The 15,716-nt window shown below is 42.9% G+C and overlaps 1 protein-coding gene across 1 annotated transcript in view; it reads right to left on the reverse strand.

Moving 5' to 3' along the window:
* Positions 1 to 15,716, reverse strand: part of LOC119378374 (paraplegin) — a 77,725-nt gene that overhangs the window by 18,300 nt on the left and 43,709 nt on the right. Inside the window, exons 13-16 of the mRNA XM_037647541.2 lie at positions 10,455 to 10,565; positions 8,974 to 9,089; positions 2,423 to 2,506; positions 36 to 108 (exon numbers count right to left, since the gene is read on the reverse strand). Of these exons, the coding sequence (XP_037503469.1) occupies positions 36 to 108; positions 2,423 to 2,506; positions 8,974 to 9,089; positions 10,455 to 10,565 (384 nt within the window). The remainder of the gene's footprint in view (positions 1 to 35; positions 109 to 2,422; positions 2,507 to 8,973; positions 9,090 to 10,454; positions 10,566 to 15,716) is intronic.

The following is a 15,716-nucleotide window of genomic DNA, read 5'->3' on the forward strand; positions in this document are numbered from 1 at the left end:
AACACCAAAAGGAAGAGTAAGCATGCAAACCATACCTGTACTTATACGATTGAATGTTAATGATTCAGCAACCCTTCCTCCAAGTGCCATGCACATTTTCTGGAACAACTGCAAGTGAAGTGAAAAAATATTTTGAATTACTCCTTCACCAAATATTACCAATATGAAGGGAGATGTCTTTTGAAAATGGAGGGGGACTTGCAGCAAACTGTATTGCTACATTAAATGTAGAAATATACAAGAAATAGTCAATTACTTAGCCAACACTGCCTACACACAAACGCTAGCAGTTAACTGTAAAGAGGAAATTGCACCTCTGTGTTATTATTTCCTTTTTGTATACATCTGGACCCCGGAGTGAGCGATACAGCATGACCAAACTTTAATAACCAACATTGTTTTAATTACGTTTTTATTCGAACAAAATTTTACACTTTCCTCGAACCTCCCAGAGAAGACCATGCATTTTATTAGACTTGCATAGTAGTTTGGCGGTAAACTTTTTATTTATTGACTTTAACTAATTCTCTCAAGATTAGTGTTACGGCATTAACCACTACGGCACAATTTACTGGTTTTTATGTTTCTACATAAATAATAAGTTAGTTTCATGTTTATGAGAGTACTTTATTTTCATCACAATTTCATTTTTTGTAAACACTGACCATGTGACCGGCTGCAGTTGCTGCCATACATTTTGCCTGCTTCTTGAGACATGGTAACGCACACCGCACCACACTGCCCATGGATGTTTCTATGACAAATACACTCTCTTTGATTATCATTGAGGCTTGAGTAAGCATGAGATTAAAAATGCCCCACTGCACCACAAATTAGTGGCCTCGCCCATGTGGAAGTGCAACTTTATGCTATACTTGCCCTTTTGGCAGTATAAGCTGAGACAAAATTTTTTTGATCAGATAATTATTGGCTAAATTTCTTCTGCAATTCACAATGTGTAAGTCAATGGCCACATGATTGCTACATGAACATGTAAAATTCTTTCTGCTTTCCAAACAGTGATTTCTTAAAAGAAAGATTAGTTTAATAAGCTTCTTCTGTCATACTTTGAAAGATGCGCATTGTTTTTTTTTTCTTGTTCTGCATGTTAAGTTAGCAATTCTTACTAGAGCTATGCAAATAGCAAAATTTTAGGTGCGAAGCCAATTCGAATATTGAAGTGAGTGCGAATCGAATCGAATATTTTTAGAATATTTCTCGAATATTTCTAGAATATTTTTCGAATACTTCGACGCGAAATTGCAGAAAAAAAAGTTAGAGAGGATTCCTAAGCATATTGTTATTAGATAGCAACATGAAAGTGTTTCTTTTCGCTAGGTTGTTGAAGCACTGGTGGGGTGGTGTTTCATAGTTGTCTTATCAAGAATGAGGCAATGTAGAGGCCGAATTCTATTTATGTACATGATTTGGTGCAACCGAAGTGTTGCCGAGAACACTTTACACGTGATAGGCAAAGATGCCATTTCCTCAGCCTCTCCTCCTCTTTCAACTTTGTGGAAGCCCAAGTGATGTGGCGGACAACGGTGTGCTCCCTTCAAGTCCGGAGTTCCAAATCTGCCTCATAGACGTCGATATATAAGAACATCTGGAATTTTGGATGCTAAAAAGCTTCGGCTCCCGATTTTTTGGACTTCCTGCCCAAATTTCAGTTCCAAAACAGCATTAATTGAGCCCCCAAGTTAATACATTTGCGACCATAGCAGAGCTTAAAAGGCAGCTTTGCCGCAATACCGGGGTGTGATGAGGTGAAGCATACTGAAAGTCTAGGGACCACTTCCAATCGGACGTTGACTGTCTCTTGGCAAAGTTCGACCATAACGGAGCTTGAAAGGCAGCTTTGGCGCAATAACGAGTGCGATGAGGTGAAGCATATTGAAAATCTAGGGACCACTTCCAATCGGACGCTGACTGTGTCTTGGGAAAGTTCGACAGTAGCAGAGCTTGAAAGGCAGCTTTGCCGCAATACCGGGGTGTGATGAGGTGAAGCACATTGAAAATCTAGGTACCACTTCCGATCACACGACTGTCTCTTGGCAAAGTTCGACCGTAACGGAGCTTGAAAGGCAGCTTTGCCGCAATACGAGAGTGTGATCAGGTGAAGCACATTGAAAATCTGAAGGGGTCACTTTCAATCAAACGGTGACTGAATTTGTTTTTGGGAAGTTAGAATAGTTAGAATAGTAAAATTCCAGTGCGAATCGAATCAAACAGCAAAAACTCTATTCGAAAAATATTCGAAATTTCGAATATTTGCACACCCCTAATTCTTACACAATAACGAGGGCATAACGCCAATAACGAAAGGTCAAAAGAATGGGAAACCAAATGCATTTATAAAGATTGTGGCACCAGGTTGTAAATAAAACTGTTCATAAAAGTTTCCGGGAAGCTGTAGAATTACCTGCTCATATGAATAAAGTTTCTGGTCTGAGGGCAGGTACTGTGCAAATCCCAGGGCATTTGATGTCCGTGGCACAATTGATACCTGTGTAAAAAAAATACAATTGACCTTTGTTGCAAGATATGTCGTGCAAATTTTCTTGTATCTACTTGTTTAAAGAAAATAAAGACATTTATAAACATGGGTAGCATGAAAAAAAAAAAAGTGCGAAAGGTGGTTTAAACTGCATCACTGAAGGTTCACATGAATGCCAACAAGGTCTTCTCCATCTCAGCCCAGCTCACAATGGAATAAAAGCCTTGCTGAAAGAGGCTGCAAACACCAAACACTTGAACATTCAACGTATTGCACATCATTGAATATGCAACATCATTACCTACACTTACTTACGAGGCCCACTTTCCGGCACAAAAGGCGAATAAACTATTCTCAACTGTGACACTAAGTGCTCACTCATATGTTCACACACTCACATGCACATTCCACATTTCACAGCTGGCAGACATCTTCTCTGCTGAGTCAGCTGCAGCCTCCTGAGCCCGTGTTTGTTTTGAAAGTCAGATTAAGATTTGAGCAGGATGACTCACTGCTCTATCTTTTTAAACGTGCAATATAAACAATGCAAGCAAATATGAGGGGCAATAAAGGTAGTTCTAGAATGAACTAATAAAGAATGCTACACTTTCTTTATATTGTAATGGACCTACCTTTAACACAGTATGTGCCAATGATGTGAATATATCTGTCCCAGTGCAATTTTAAAAGCTGGAAGCACTCATGGATGTGATTTTTGTCTAGCCCTTCAATGTGCCCTGCAATGCCTGCATGCCCCACCTGCAGTGTTGGCGGTAACGTGTTACAAGTAACACTGTTACCGATAACGCGTAAGTAACACTGTTACCGATAACGCGTTACTTTCTTTGGTAAGTTATTAACGTACTCATTACCATTCCATAACTGCAACGGGTAACGTACTTATGTTGAACATTTTTTGGTAACATGAGGTGTCACGTTACTCGTTAATTTTTATTCCAATTATTCCGGGAGTCTTACACAATACTTCTTCGTCTCGTAGGCGCCACATTACCAGAGCTATCCTTATGTCGCAGCGGCGGACTGCTATCGACCTGCCAGGTGTTGGCAACAGGAGTATCATCTAATGCAGCAGTCTCAAAGACATGGACCGTGGGCCGCATGCAGCCCGCGAACCTCTTGCTTGCGGCCCGCGGCCTGCACATGACTGCCTTAGCCGCACATTTTTTAAAAATTTTCCTAACAAGTACATTCATGAGCTACACAGGCATGAGTGGTCTAAAGAATTGTTCTCGTGAGGTACCCCATGCGGTCACAATGTGTTGAAACATAACCGTGAAACAAAAACTATATTTCAGTATCGGCGTCCACATTTTAGTCATTTTGGAGATTGGTTGTTGGATGACGGCGCCAAATATCCTTCAGAAATGACCTGTACATGAGATATGGAAAAGGTTTTCTTTGAAATGGCAGCGTTTGCTCACAATTTGTACAAACTACCTGCCCCTCCACCCCCAACCCCCCTCGCTCTTACCTTCTTCACTGCCCCGGCCCTTGCTGGACTAAATTACGTGCTGCGGCCCGCTGGCTGAGGTGAGTTTGAGACCCCTGATCTAATGCGTTCGCCGAGCGCCTATTTACCGTAGCTGCGGATGTATTCAGTAAGAAGCAAGGCATGCTGTCCGACGACAGCTTAGGAATAGAGTTGCTTAAATTACAGTTGCTTAAATTCTACAAGTTGTTGCCAGCAAGCTGTCCCTGCAATACTATAGACCTACTCCATGTTTGTAAACAGCGGTAGGCGCCGTCGATATATTCAGGGCCCTTGTAGCGACGTCACGGCGCGTAGGCTCCGCCCAGCCGGCCCAGCTTGAAGCGCGCTACCGCCCTCTATGATCACGTGACAACTGGCGCAGCAGCTGCAAAGGCTGCCTCCGAGCACCGCGCGTCGGGGCGCCTCCCACATGTTTACAAGCGGTGGCCGCAACAGAGGAAGTTGCTGTGGCTGTAAGAGTGACTCTGATATGAACATCGTGTTACGTGTTGCTCCAGCTCTGCGAACCTCATGAAAACATGAGATATCTTGACGGCGGGAATGTGACTCATTTGCGAAATATCATCACCGTTGCGACAGTCTAGGTCACTCGTGTACGTTTTAATTTGTTAACTAATGCAATAACGATCACGGCGACACTTTCATCCGTGACACGCTTGCGATAATTCTTCAACTACATGCTGTGGACAAGGCGACTACGTACCTGTCAGGTCTGTCAACCGCGGTCTTCGACTCCCTCCTTACGCTCAAGTCGAGACCGCGAAACGCGTACAGCCCGTAAACACACTCGGCAAGTTTCCCGAGTGTTGTTTTTCTGTGAATTCTGACAGACGTGGACATACCGTGAAGCGCACAGCGTGAAGCGCAAGAACAGCCCTGCACGATACACTTTCGTCAGGTGTATCACCGCCGCCGCATAAGATTTGGAAAAGCATAGTCGAAGTCGCGGCTGTGGTAATGAACCGTGCCCAAGCAGAAAGAAACACATGCGCCATGACCGAGCCACGCTTTAGTTCACGCGAGTACAATGAAACCCTTTTGGCGCGTCTAAGACTTATATCAACAATGGAAAAAAGTTATATCAACAATGGCAACTGTGAAGAATTCTCCGCATATATGACAATGCTATCTACAAAAATAACGTGCTCGCTATGCCTCCACACAAGGCTTATGCCAAGAAATGCGGTGCTGCACATTACAATGACAACGGCTTGACAAGACTAATCCTTTCTGCTGGGTAAGCCGCCCCAAAACATAACCGATGGACCGGCGTCGGAGACAGTTTCTCGCGTTTACAGCTGCCGCTAATTTCAGAGACCGTCTTCGTAAGCAACTAATAAAAAAAAACTTATTCCATCCTCCTCCTGCCCTCCTGCGAAATAACTGTGGCAGTGCTCGTCGTTACACCGTTTTTTTTTCTTTGCACGACGACAAACAGCGCACGCACCAGCGAAAACACAGCACCAACTGCGGTAGGCACGGCGGCTTTTGCCTACCGCGCGAAACTAAACGCCCGACGACAGCGCCACCGCATTTCCGTGACGTATGTCCGGTGGAATTCGTCTATAGCGCTATTTATCAGTTCTGCTTTCAAAATAAAATTGCTTCTATCTGTGGGTATACGTTTCTCGTAGTTGAATTCTTGAGCAAGCGAGGCTGACCTTGAACGCCTTCGCATAAACACTGGCAATTTTCGTGGCAATTATATAGGTTAAAGGGGAAAAATGATTTATGCTGCCAATATTCTTTTCGGGACTACGGAATATAAGGATTTCTTTATTCCTACAACATCTGCACATATGTTTTGTACGCTAGTAGAAGCACGCTGTCAGAATTACTGTAAATTTGTTGAGAGATCAGGGATGTTTTCTTTCCGGAGAGAGTTGATGATGAAATGTCATTTTCTGTTTACTGTCGCTTTGAAAATCGGCTTTACCATGTGCCACGAAATTATAAGCCGTCACATGCAGCTCTACAGTAAACATTAGGCCAATATAATATTTATAAAGCCCGGCACACTTGTGCAAAGTTTTCTAGTTAGTAATTCAGCTAAAATGATTGTTTTGGTTAGAGGTTTTATATGAAATATAAATATAAGGGTTATTAAATTGTTATTCCGTTTCCTGCAGCGAGGGCACACTGATTTAAATTTCTGACCCTGGAGTAATGGCAGAATAACGTACGCTACTTTTTTTTCGGTAACGGTAACGGTCACGGTCAACACGTTACCTTTTTTTTTGTAAGTAACACAGAGTGGTAACGTGTTCCTTTTTTCTTAGCGAAACGAGTAATGTACGAGGGTTATTCAAAAAGTAAGGGCCGTTTGGTCCGAAAAAAATAAATGTTCGTTAGTAAAAGATTTTATTGGCTGGTTTAGTTTACTACAAAACTACTTCATTTTTCTACATAATCACCGTTACCTTCTAAGCACTTTTCGTACCGCTGCACCAGTTTCTTTAGACCCTCTGCATAGAAGTCGCCGCCTGGGAATTATTTGCTGTTTGAGTTGGTTGGTAAGCACTTTTAGTACCCCCCCCCCCCCCTTGCACACACTATGTGATATCCTAGCTTCTCAGTTACAGTCGTGCAAATTGTAGTGCGGCTTATAAGAGGAAATTTATCGGACAGACCACTAACACTCGGTCGCCGATCTAATCGCAAGTCCCGGTCCACTTGTTGAACACTTTCATTGGGCGGGATTCTGGCCCTTCCACTCCCCTCTTCGTCGTGCACATTTGTGCAGGCATTTGTGAAGTTTCGACACCATTTTCTGACCTTTCCTTCACTCATAACTTCAAGTCCATGAACTAGGCACAACTCTGCATAAATATTACAGCTCGCACTTTACAACAGGCGGGAGCAATGATTTTTGGAGACATTGTCGTTTGCATTCCCCCACAAGCAGACGACTACTTAGTCAGAACAATGACTTCAGTACTTTCGCAAAGAGTTAACAGATGGCGCTGCACAAATAAATCTTTATTTTGATGCGTAAATATTTAAATATTAGCAAACGGCCCTTACCTTTTGAATAGCCCTCGTTTTTAGTTAGTTTTTTTTTTTGGTAATGCATACAACACTGCCCATCTGTCATCACAAGTCTTTCCTCTCTAGCATAGTTTTTGTTTAGCAAATAGAAAATTAACTCTAAAAAGCCTAGCAGCGGCCGGCCCCGGCCCTCGCGACCACAGCCAGGCTTTTTAGAGTTAATTTTCTATTTCCTAAACAAAAAATATGCTAGAGAGGAAGGACTTGCTTTTAAGAGTGCCACCTCCCAGCATTTTAGAGTTAATTTTCTATTTGCTAAACAAAGACGATGCTAGAGAAAAGAGACTTGTTTTTATAGTGCCACCTCCTTTACACTGCCGACGGAGGCAGCGACGCCTCCGTCGGCATCACTGCCGCTGGGAGGTGGCACTCACCAGCGACAAGCTGGCCGACTAGCTTTGGGCTGTCCGGCAAGCTGAAGATGCCGCCCGGGTCCAAGGACTTCTAGTCATCACCTGAGGCCCCACCATCATCATCGACCCGAAAGAAACTGCCAGACTGACATCAATTAATGTTTACTCATTCATTCATTATTTATTCATTCAAAAAGCCTGGCAAGTACACCAAGACTTTGAGTCCTTTAGTGATCGATAAAAGAAGAACTTATTGTCATGTTGTATTGCACAGGGGGAACGATGACAAAAAGGACATGACACACTTGCGCTTTGCAAGTCTAGTCGTTCTTTTTGTCGTTGTTCCCCCTGCACAATACAACACGATGATCATGAACCAACAAGCCCGAATTTCCATCATCTTGAAGTATTTACCATTTTCACAATACTGCTTCAGCACTGTGCACATCTGTATACAAATATGAAAAGCGGACCATTAGGTTTTACTGCACAAAGCAATAATGGCTAGGGGAACCAAGTGTGTAATGTCACGCTGCAGCATAAAGTGCTTAAATGCACAATTGAAAGTGTTATTTTGAGCAGGCTATAGGGGCACAAGGGTCATATTTGGAATCTAAAGTGCTAAATAAGTTAAAGTGAGATTTGCAAAATTTTGAGGACATGGCGTAGTAACTAAGCAGAACTTGTTCCTGGTCTAGTTGATCGATAACTGCGAGAAAAACCTAGACGCCTAAGTAATACCAGCAGAAAAAGTGTAAAGAAAGAACGCTCTTTTCTTGTGCTTCTTCTTTCTGCTCAGGCGTCTAGGTTTTTCTCAATGGCATAGTAATTAGCATAGTCTTATGGCTAATTATGTGCCAATTCAAGGTAAACTGAAGTGCGGTCAGTATAGGAGTCATTCCCCTCGTACAGACAGTACTTTTCTGTTGTCAATGAGGTGTACCCATCATTGACGTCATCATGTTGTGCAACAGTTGTTCATGTCACTGTCACAGTTATGATACTGTTACCTTGTTATGATGTCAACGTTATCATGCCATCCTCTATGTCATTGGCGTCAGGCCAATGTCATCGTCGTGTGATCAAAAGTTTGTCAAGTAATATGTAGGTGAAAAGTGGGTCTGTATGTTTACCAAAGTTGCACAACCAATATCATCTAGTTTGTTTATCTCTAAAGTAAACTGAAACAGTGCAGTTCTAAACAAGGGCAAAAACATCTCATGAACCCTAGTGCTCCTTAACATGCATTCAACTCTTGAGACACGAGCGTCTTTGTATTTCACCCCTGTCATAATATGGCTGCCACAACTGTGAGAAAATAAGGTCCACCACTTTGTGCCCAGCAGAAAAATGTCACAGTCACTGAGCCACCACAGGAACTCCCACCTGCACTCAATGCTCCTTCACTTCAGTTGGAAGGAGATGATACACAACTGTGTAGCAGCAACACATACTACTCTGCCAGGGCAGGACAACAGCCTTTGGGAACTTTTCACTTCTCCCTCTTACATATTATGTAACATGCAAAAGCCTGCATTCGGCACATTGCGAAACGTACTGACCTTCATGAGGGCATCTGTGTGTTCCATCAACCAGCCGACAAGAGCATGACCACACTCGTGGAAGGCAACCACCTCCTTCTCTGTCAATGACATAACCTGACTCCTTTTCTCCGTTCCTACAAGTAGGAAATAAAGGCCTCATAAAACAAACAAAAGATACCTCTTACATTCATAGTGGCTGAATAAATAATAAAAATGATAACATACAAATAAGTAGGACTACAAATAAAATTACAAACACAATGTGATTTCAGTTTGAACCAATAAAAAAAAAACAGCATGGAGCAGATAGCACATATTGGACTGAAGTGAATTACCAGAAGAGGCAGTATGTGCGTGACAATTTGCAGTATCCAGGTAATTAATTAAAAAGATTCACCAGGTTTTTAATTCACTTTAGGACACATATCGTGAATGAAAAATTTAAGCCTTGAATGCTCATGCATGTTTTAACAGATTTGGGGGACAAACATCTTGAGAGTATAGCTAGTCTTAAAATTTCTGTAAGACATGATATCCCCCTTTCCAATCCCTTTTTTTTGTTCTGTTAGACAAGATGTCACTTGCTGCTTCTCACCTTCAATTTCACAGTTGCAACATATAACCCAAAGGAAATAACCAGAAAGTTAATTGGTGAATCTCCTCATTCACAGCTATTGCTCATACATGTTCACCTCTACCATAATACTATATGTACCTGACAAGGTGAAGTAAAGTATACTTATGCAAGTACGTATACTGAGCTTTTCCTTTAGGCATGGATGGTTGTGCTCCTATGACAACAATGCCAAAACTGTTCAACAGATCAGTGCAAGTGTCCAAACTGCAGGCTGGTTTTATCTCTGCAAGTGATGCACACTTGAACCGATCCCACCCAAAGAGGCAGCAGAAAATGTCAGCGCATTACTGTCATCACCAATGACACTATGCCATGTGCTTGCTCATCACAATAAAGTCGGTGGTAACAGAGGCGGTAGTAGTGAATGCAACTTATGACAACCATTAAGGTTTGCTGGAAGGGGAAGAAAAAACAAACACCAGCATTTCCATGCGACAAGGGCAGGCAAGTGCAGTGAGACAGCTGCTGCAGTGGATGACTTCAAGTCCTGATTGCATGCGACGAGTGTTTTCTTGTTCACATGGGATGCAGCTGCCACAACAGATACCACACGGTCACAGTTTGTAAATGTACTGAATGTCGGTGCAAAAATAGTGTTTTTCTGAAACATATGAGCCATCAGTGTCGGGTCAATTTTTGTGTTCTCAATCATGAATGTTAGCACCAGGAAATCATACGAAACAGGAACGCATCAACGAGGTTCTACTGTGTTGTCTACATTTGTGGATCAGCAAGATAATGCATTCAGCAAACATGACCAGTCTCTTGAGTAATTACACTCACCTGTGCTGTCTTGCTGTCTCTAGCATCATGTTAAGCATATGAACAACAAGATTAAGTATCATTATATTATAGCACTTACCTCCAACAACTCTCTCAACAGCATACTCTAGGTTTCCTGATGAGACTACCTTCTCCTTATTGCGTGCAGCATGAAGTGCAGCTTCATTGCACACGTTGGCAATATCTGCTCCTGTTTAGAAAAATGCAAGCAAAGCATGAACTTAAAGGAGCACTGACACAAAAATCATGCATCTTGTTTTTTCTGTTGCAATAAGTAGCTAACGACACACTTATCATGGCTGGAAAGCTCGTTTGCTTGAGCGCACGACAGTTAATTATTTGGAGACGGCTTTATAGCACTCAGTCACAGTTTCGGTTTAAGAGAGAACCGAGTGAGGCGGGACTTAGAGTGGTTTTCATGTAAACAGAGCTGGCCATGTGAGCACACAAAACCGTGTAAACATGCGCACCGCGTTGACAACTCTTTTCAATGTAAGCTTCCTGGGTGCTGCTATAATACCCTGAGACGTGGTAAATATGTGTGACCCCCCCCCCCCCCCAAAAAAAAATGTACTGCTGAGGCAAGGACATCAGCCTTTGTACTCCCATGCAAGTCTGCCCCCTCTTTACGTTGAAAAGGTCTGCTAGGAGAGCGCGCTCGCAAGGATTGCGGCAGTCAACACAAACTCGTGACGCAGGTGGCGGTTGCTTGTTTACATGAAAACCAAAGGCGCGTATCACGTGCAGTGGTGCGACACACACATTAAAACTGATTTCAAATATGTTCTAGGCTATATTATCTGTTGATATTTTGTAGATGATGTGTGTGTGTCCATACAAATGTATCCCACAGGTTATCTCGCCTTCAAAATTTTGTGTCAGTACTTCTTTAAACCTAAAACTGGAAAATAAGTTCTGTGGAAGCCCATAATGAGAAGGAAGGCTCATGAAAGGGAAAAATTGTCCAGCATTCATTTGTAGCATAAAGTTACAAAAACAAAATATACAGGTTTCTCAGAAAGGAAGCCTCTTAGTTGATGAAAATACATCCTAGTCCAGGATTTAAACCCAGAAATAATGCCCTTCTGGCGTGATTTTTGCAGTTTGATTTTTTACATTAGTGCAGCAGCTACTAATCCTGAAACATAGAGCGACACATACGCATCATCCACTACCTGAGCTGCAGGGGTGTGCAAATAGTAGAGCGGTGCGAACAGCAAAATTTTCGGCGTGAAGCGAATTTGAATATTAAAATTCGTGTGAGAATTGAATATTTTTCTAATATTTCTCGAATATTTTTCTCCTACCTCCAAGTGCAACTGCAGAAAAAAGTTGGAGAGCAAAGCATATTCTTAAGAGATGCGAACATGAAAGCGTTTCTTTTGGCTAGGTTGGTGTTACAGAGGGGTGCTGCAAAGTGGTGTTCCTGAGTTGTGTTATAAATAATGAGGAAATGCAGAGGCTGCATTTTATTTATTCACATGATTTGGTAATGTAAAGTGTCAACAACACTTTACATGTCCTCTTCCATTTCGTTGTCGAGGTACATTGATGAATCTTCTGCTGATGTCGATGCCTACAACGTTGGCGTCGAAATTGCTGCAGCTACGTGTTGCAAAATCACTGTGCGTGCTGCTACAACACTGCCTCCACAGAAGTTGAAGGCCAACTGATGTGGCACACAAAGGTGCGCCACATCAGTTGGCGCACCTTCCGAGTAAGAAGTTCTGCAGCGGGGATTCCCCCTCTCCTACTCTGTGGCTGCGAGTGGTTTCTGCGGCAGTTGTTGGAGCCAGCGTTAGTTACGGTGGGAGATGTCACATGTTTTTTCGCACATGGCTTTTGTAGATGCCTGACGAGTGTGCGCTTTGGCAAACCTGGCCAAATAACGCTTTTGCGTTAAAATGTAGCGCGAAACATGGCCTAAAACAAAACAATTCCTTTTGCACGGTAACCCGTAGATGTAGTGGCAGAGTGCTGTCCGCCGCATGAAAACGATACTGTGCTGCTAGCTGTCACGTAGTGACGCGGTAGACGTAATGTTGAGTATTGGGACGAGCCTGGATATTTTGATATTTCGCCATATTTAGGGTAATACTAACCAATTTGATATTGCAGGCTGACTTTGTGGCACCAAGAAATTACTCAGAAAGCAAAATGAGTCGATCGAGTACAGAACCAAAACCACTCTCGCAGCATTAGAGGGACAATAAACGCAAATAACAATTTATGTCACAGTGAAAGCTCAATGTATGACGTCTAAAACGGCAATATTATCAACAGCAGTGCCCTACTTACCGAGAAATTAAGCTAAATGTATCACACGATGAGTGCCACGAGTGGGACATTTTGGAAATGATCCCAATGACGTGAGAGAGTCCAAATACAATTAATCACTCGTAATCAAACTAGCTGCAATAAGAAAAGAACCTTCTATGCATCAAAAGACGTAATAAAATGCTGCTTGTTCGTTTCTGTTTGATTCATGGAAGAAAGAACCTCTTTGGCGTTGCCATGGGGAACGGTGCGCGTGGTTCAAAGGTTCAGTTTTCGCCGAACTGCGCGTCGCTCGGCGCCCTGCTTCGCTCACGCGGTTGCGTCTCAGTGGTAGTTTTGGTATCGCGTACTGCCGCGTGTGTTTTGCGCGCTCGTGAAAGTCGCTGTGACAGAAAGTTCAACAAAATTCCGCATGCATGTGATGTTGCCGAATGCCCGAATGGTGCACGCTGCCAGTGCATGCCGCCGCGCAGTAAAGGCGGGCAATGTTGGGCACAGCAACAGTGATGTGAGAAAGACCGCTTTCAGGCGGGTGATTTGAAGTGCGCTAACGCGATGTGGACCACTAAAATGTGATTTTATTTCAAAATAAGCACTTCCTCGGCACAAAAGTAGCACTATAAGGTTTCTGGACAACTATTTCAACAATAAACGTCGACTTAATATTTGCTTTAGTGTCCCTTTAACAGCTGACCGTCAGTGGCAGATGTATTGACATCGCCATCACAAAATGGTGATGGAATGCATTTTAAAGCTGGTCCACACAGCCTCATTTTGTGCTCGACTATGGTCTGTCTGCGTTAAATTTGTTCCCAGCGAAGTGGAAATGGTGCGCGCCCCTTATGAAAGCTTATATGAAAGGTAAGTTCACACACTGAGGACAGCTATGTTGTGTCAATTTTGTGTGCCCGAAACTTGTCACTGTGAGTGCTGCAAACAAAGGAAGATCTTCAGCTACATATGTCGACCACGAAAAGCTTATACGGACAGAAAATGGGAAAAATATCTGGACTACGATGACAAGCTTGCAGACGTTCTCAAACAGCTCCGTGTAGACCGAGCTTGTCAAGGTAATGGCCCTTGAATAGGCACGCGATCGAGGCATTTTCACATGTGACTTCAATGCCAGCAAAACTGGATTGCTGAACGAAAGAAACTGCCAGCAGAAAAATTTCACTTTCTATGAAGGTGCACTGTGCTTGCTTTTTTTTTTTGATTAAGTACGGCATAAGCAGGCGTTGTGCTTCGCACTTTTACGCTGCACTCTCTTTTTTCTGGGCGTTCTGGTCGAGCTAACATCGATGAAAATAGCGCTAGATGAACAGGGACACGAGAAGAGGACACACAACGCCTGTGTTCATGTCCCTGCTCACCCAGTGCTATTTTCGTCGACACTGTGTACCAACAAGCCCAAATTTCAGCCGTGCTGGTCGATCTACCGTCTAAAATAGCATCAGGGTGTGGTGATGGCCGTTAACCTTTTCGATAAGTCGAAGTTTGCGAGGAGAATGGATTTATGCGCATTAATTAGAAGCACTGTGATTTGATTTTGAGCGGATGAAACCGTTATACTTATTTTTCGGAAGTTTGGATACTTTGAATAGCAAAATTCCGGTGTGAATCGAATCGAATAGCAAACACTATTAGAAAAATATTCGAAAGTTCGAATATTTGCACACCCCTAGCAAATAGTGAGTTTTGAGACTGAATAGAATACAAATAGAATATTGAATACTTTTCGAATATTTTTTTTAGTACTGAGCAGCCGTTTCAGCAGTGAAAGTACCACTGACACCAAAATTCCGAACTTGAGACATTTGTGTAGTTCCATTCTCCCGCATACATAGGTAACTCTGACCGAGTATTAGTGGTGAAAATAACCATGAACATATTTTAATATGGTTACAAAGTAAGCAGAAGTGGTCATCTGTGTTCGCAGCAGCTTGCGACATCATCAATGTGACGTGTTTAGTGGCTGTTGGGGCTCCTGTGGAGTTTCGCTCGTTCCACCAGTATTCTTGTCATCACAGACAGACATGTTTGCCCGATACTACATGCAACACCACCTAGAGTGGCCCATGGTGGTGACCTTTGTCTCCCTCCTCCCTCACTGTATTGTTGGATTGCTCTCTAGGTGGTTTTGGCTGCTTATGCCAGTGGTGTTCGAAGTGCATGATAACAAGGAATTTTACAACAGAGCTGTTATTCTCGAGGTTTGCTGCGTGTCGTAGGTTGAAAATTATCAGCACATGAACCGGCACACGCTCTCTTCATCCTCTTCTGCTTTTCTCCCAGAACATGAGCACCGATTTGTCTGGCGTGGGATGCAAATAACTCTGATGGGCGAGAGAACGAGTACAGAGAGAGAGAAAGAAAGAGAAAGATAAATTCTTGGCGAGGCGAGATTCGAACCCGCCGTACCCATGATCCAAAGGAGAGCATCATAACCACTCGGCTATCCAGGCACACTAGCAGAGTATAGCATAGCCTTATATAATATAGTATAGCAAGGAGCTGGGAAAGGGAAGTGAGGGTGAGGAAGAGATGTGAAGGTGAGGAGGAGAGAAATGAGGAGGGGTGAACAAGTACAGAGGGAGAAAGAAAGGGCTAGAAAGAAGAGACAGAAAGAAAGAAATAGATAGAAAGAGAGAAAAAGATAGAAGGCGAGAGAACCACAGAAAGAAAAACACAGAAAGATAAAAAGAAAAGTAGAGAGAAATAAAGGGAAGAAAGAGAGAAAAAGAACGACAGAGAAAGAAATAGACACAGAGAGAAAAAGAGAGAAACAAACAAAACAGATAGAAAAAAAAGAGAGCAAGCATAGCCATGTATAGTACAGTACAGCAAGGGGCGGGGAAGAGAGAGGTGAGAAGGTAAAAACCTAGCCAAGCCAGAACCAGCTAGGTGCCCACCAGCTCTGCTGTGACCCAGCCTTGCACGACTTAGTACAAGCTGCACAAATATTTTTTTCTTTTTTGAAGGGGGCACACTCTTGAGCGTGAAGTGGGAGCTGGGCAGGTGGTGTGTCACGTGTGGTTTTATGGCAGGTGCCCTTTGGTAGACA

Source organism: Rhipicephalus sanguineus, chromosome 1, assembly GCF_013339695.2.
Source record: "Rhipicephalus sanguineus isolate Rsan-2018 chromosome 1, BIME_Rsan_1.4, whole genome shotgun sequence".
NCBI classification, from domain to species: Eukaryota; Metazoa; Arthropoda; class Arachnida; order Ixodida; family Ixodidae; genus Rhipicephalus; species Rhipicephalus sanguineus.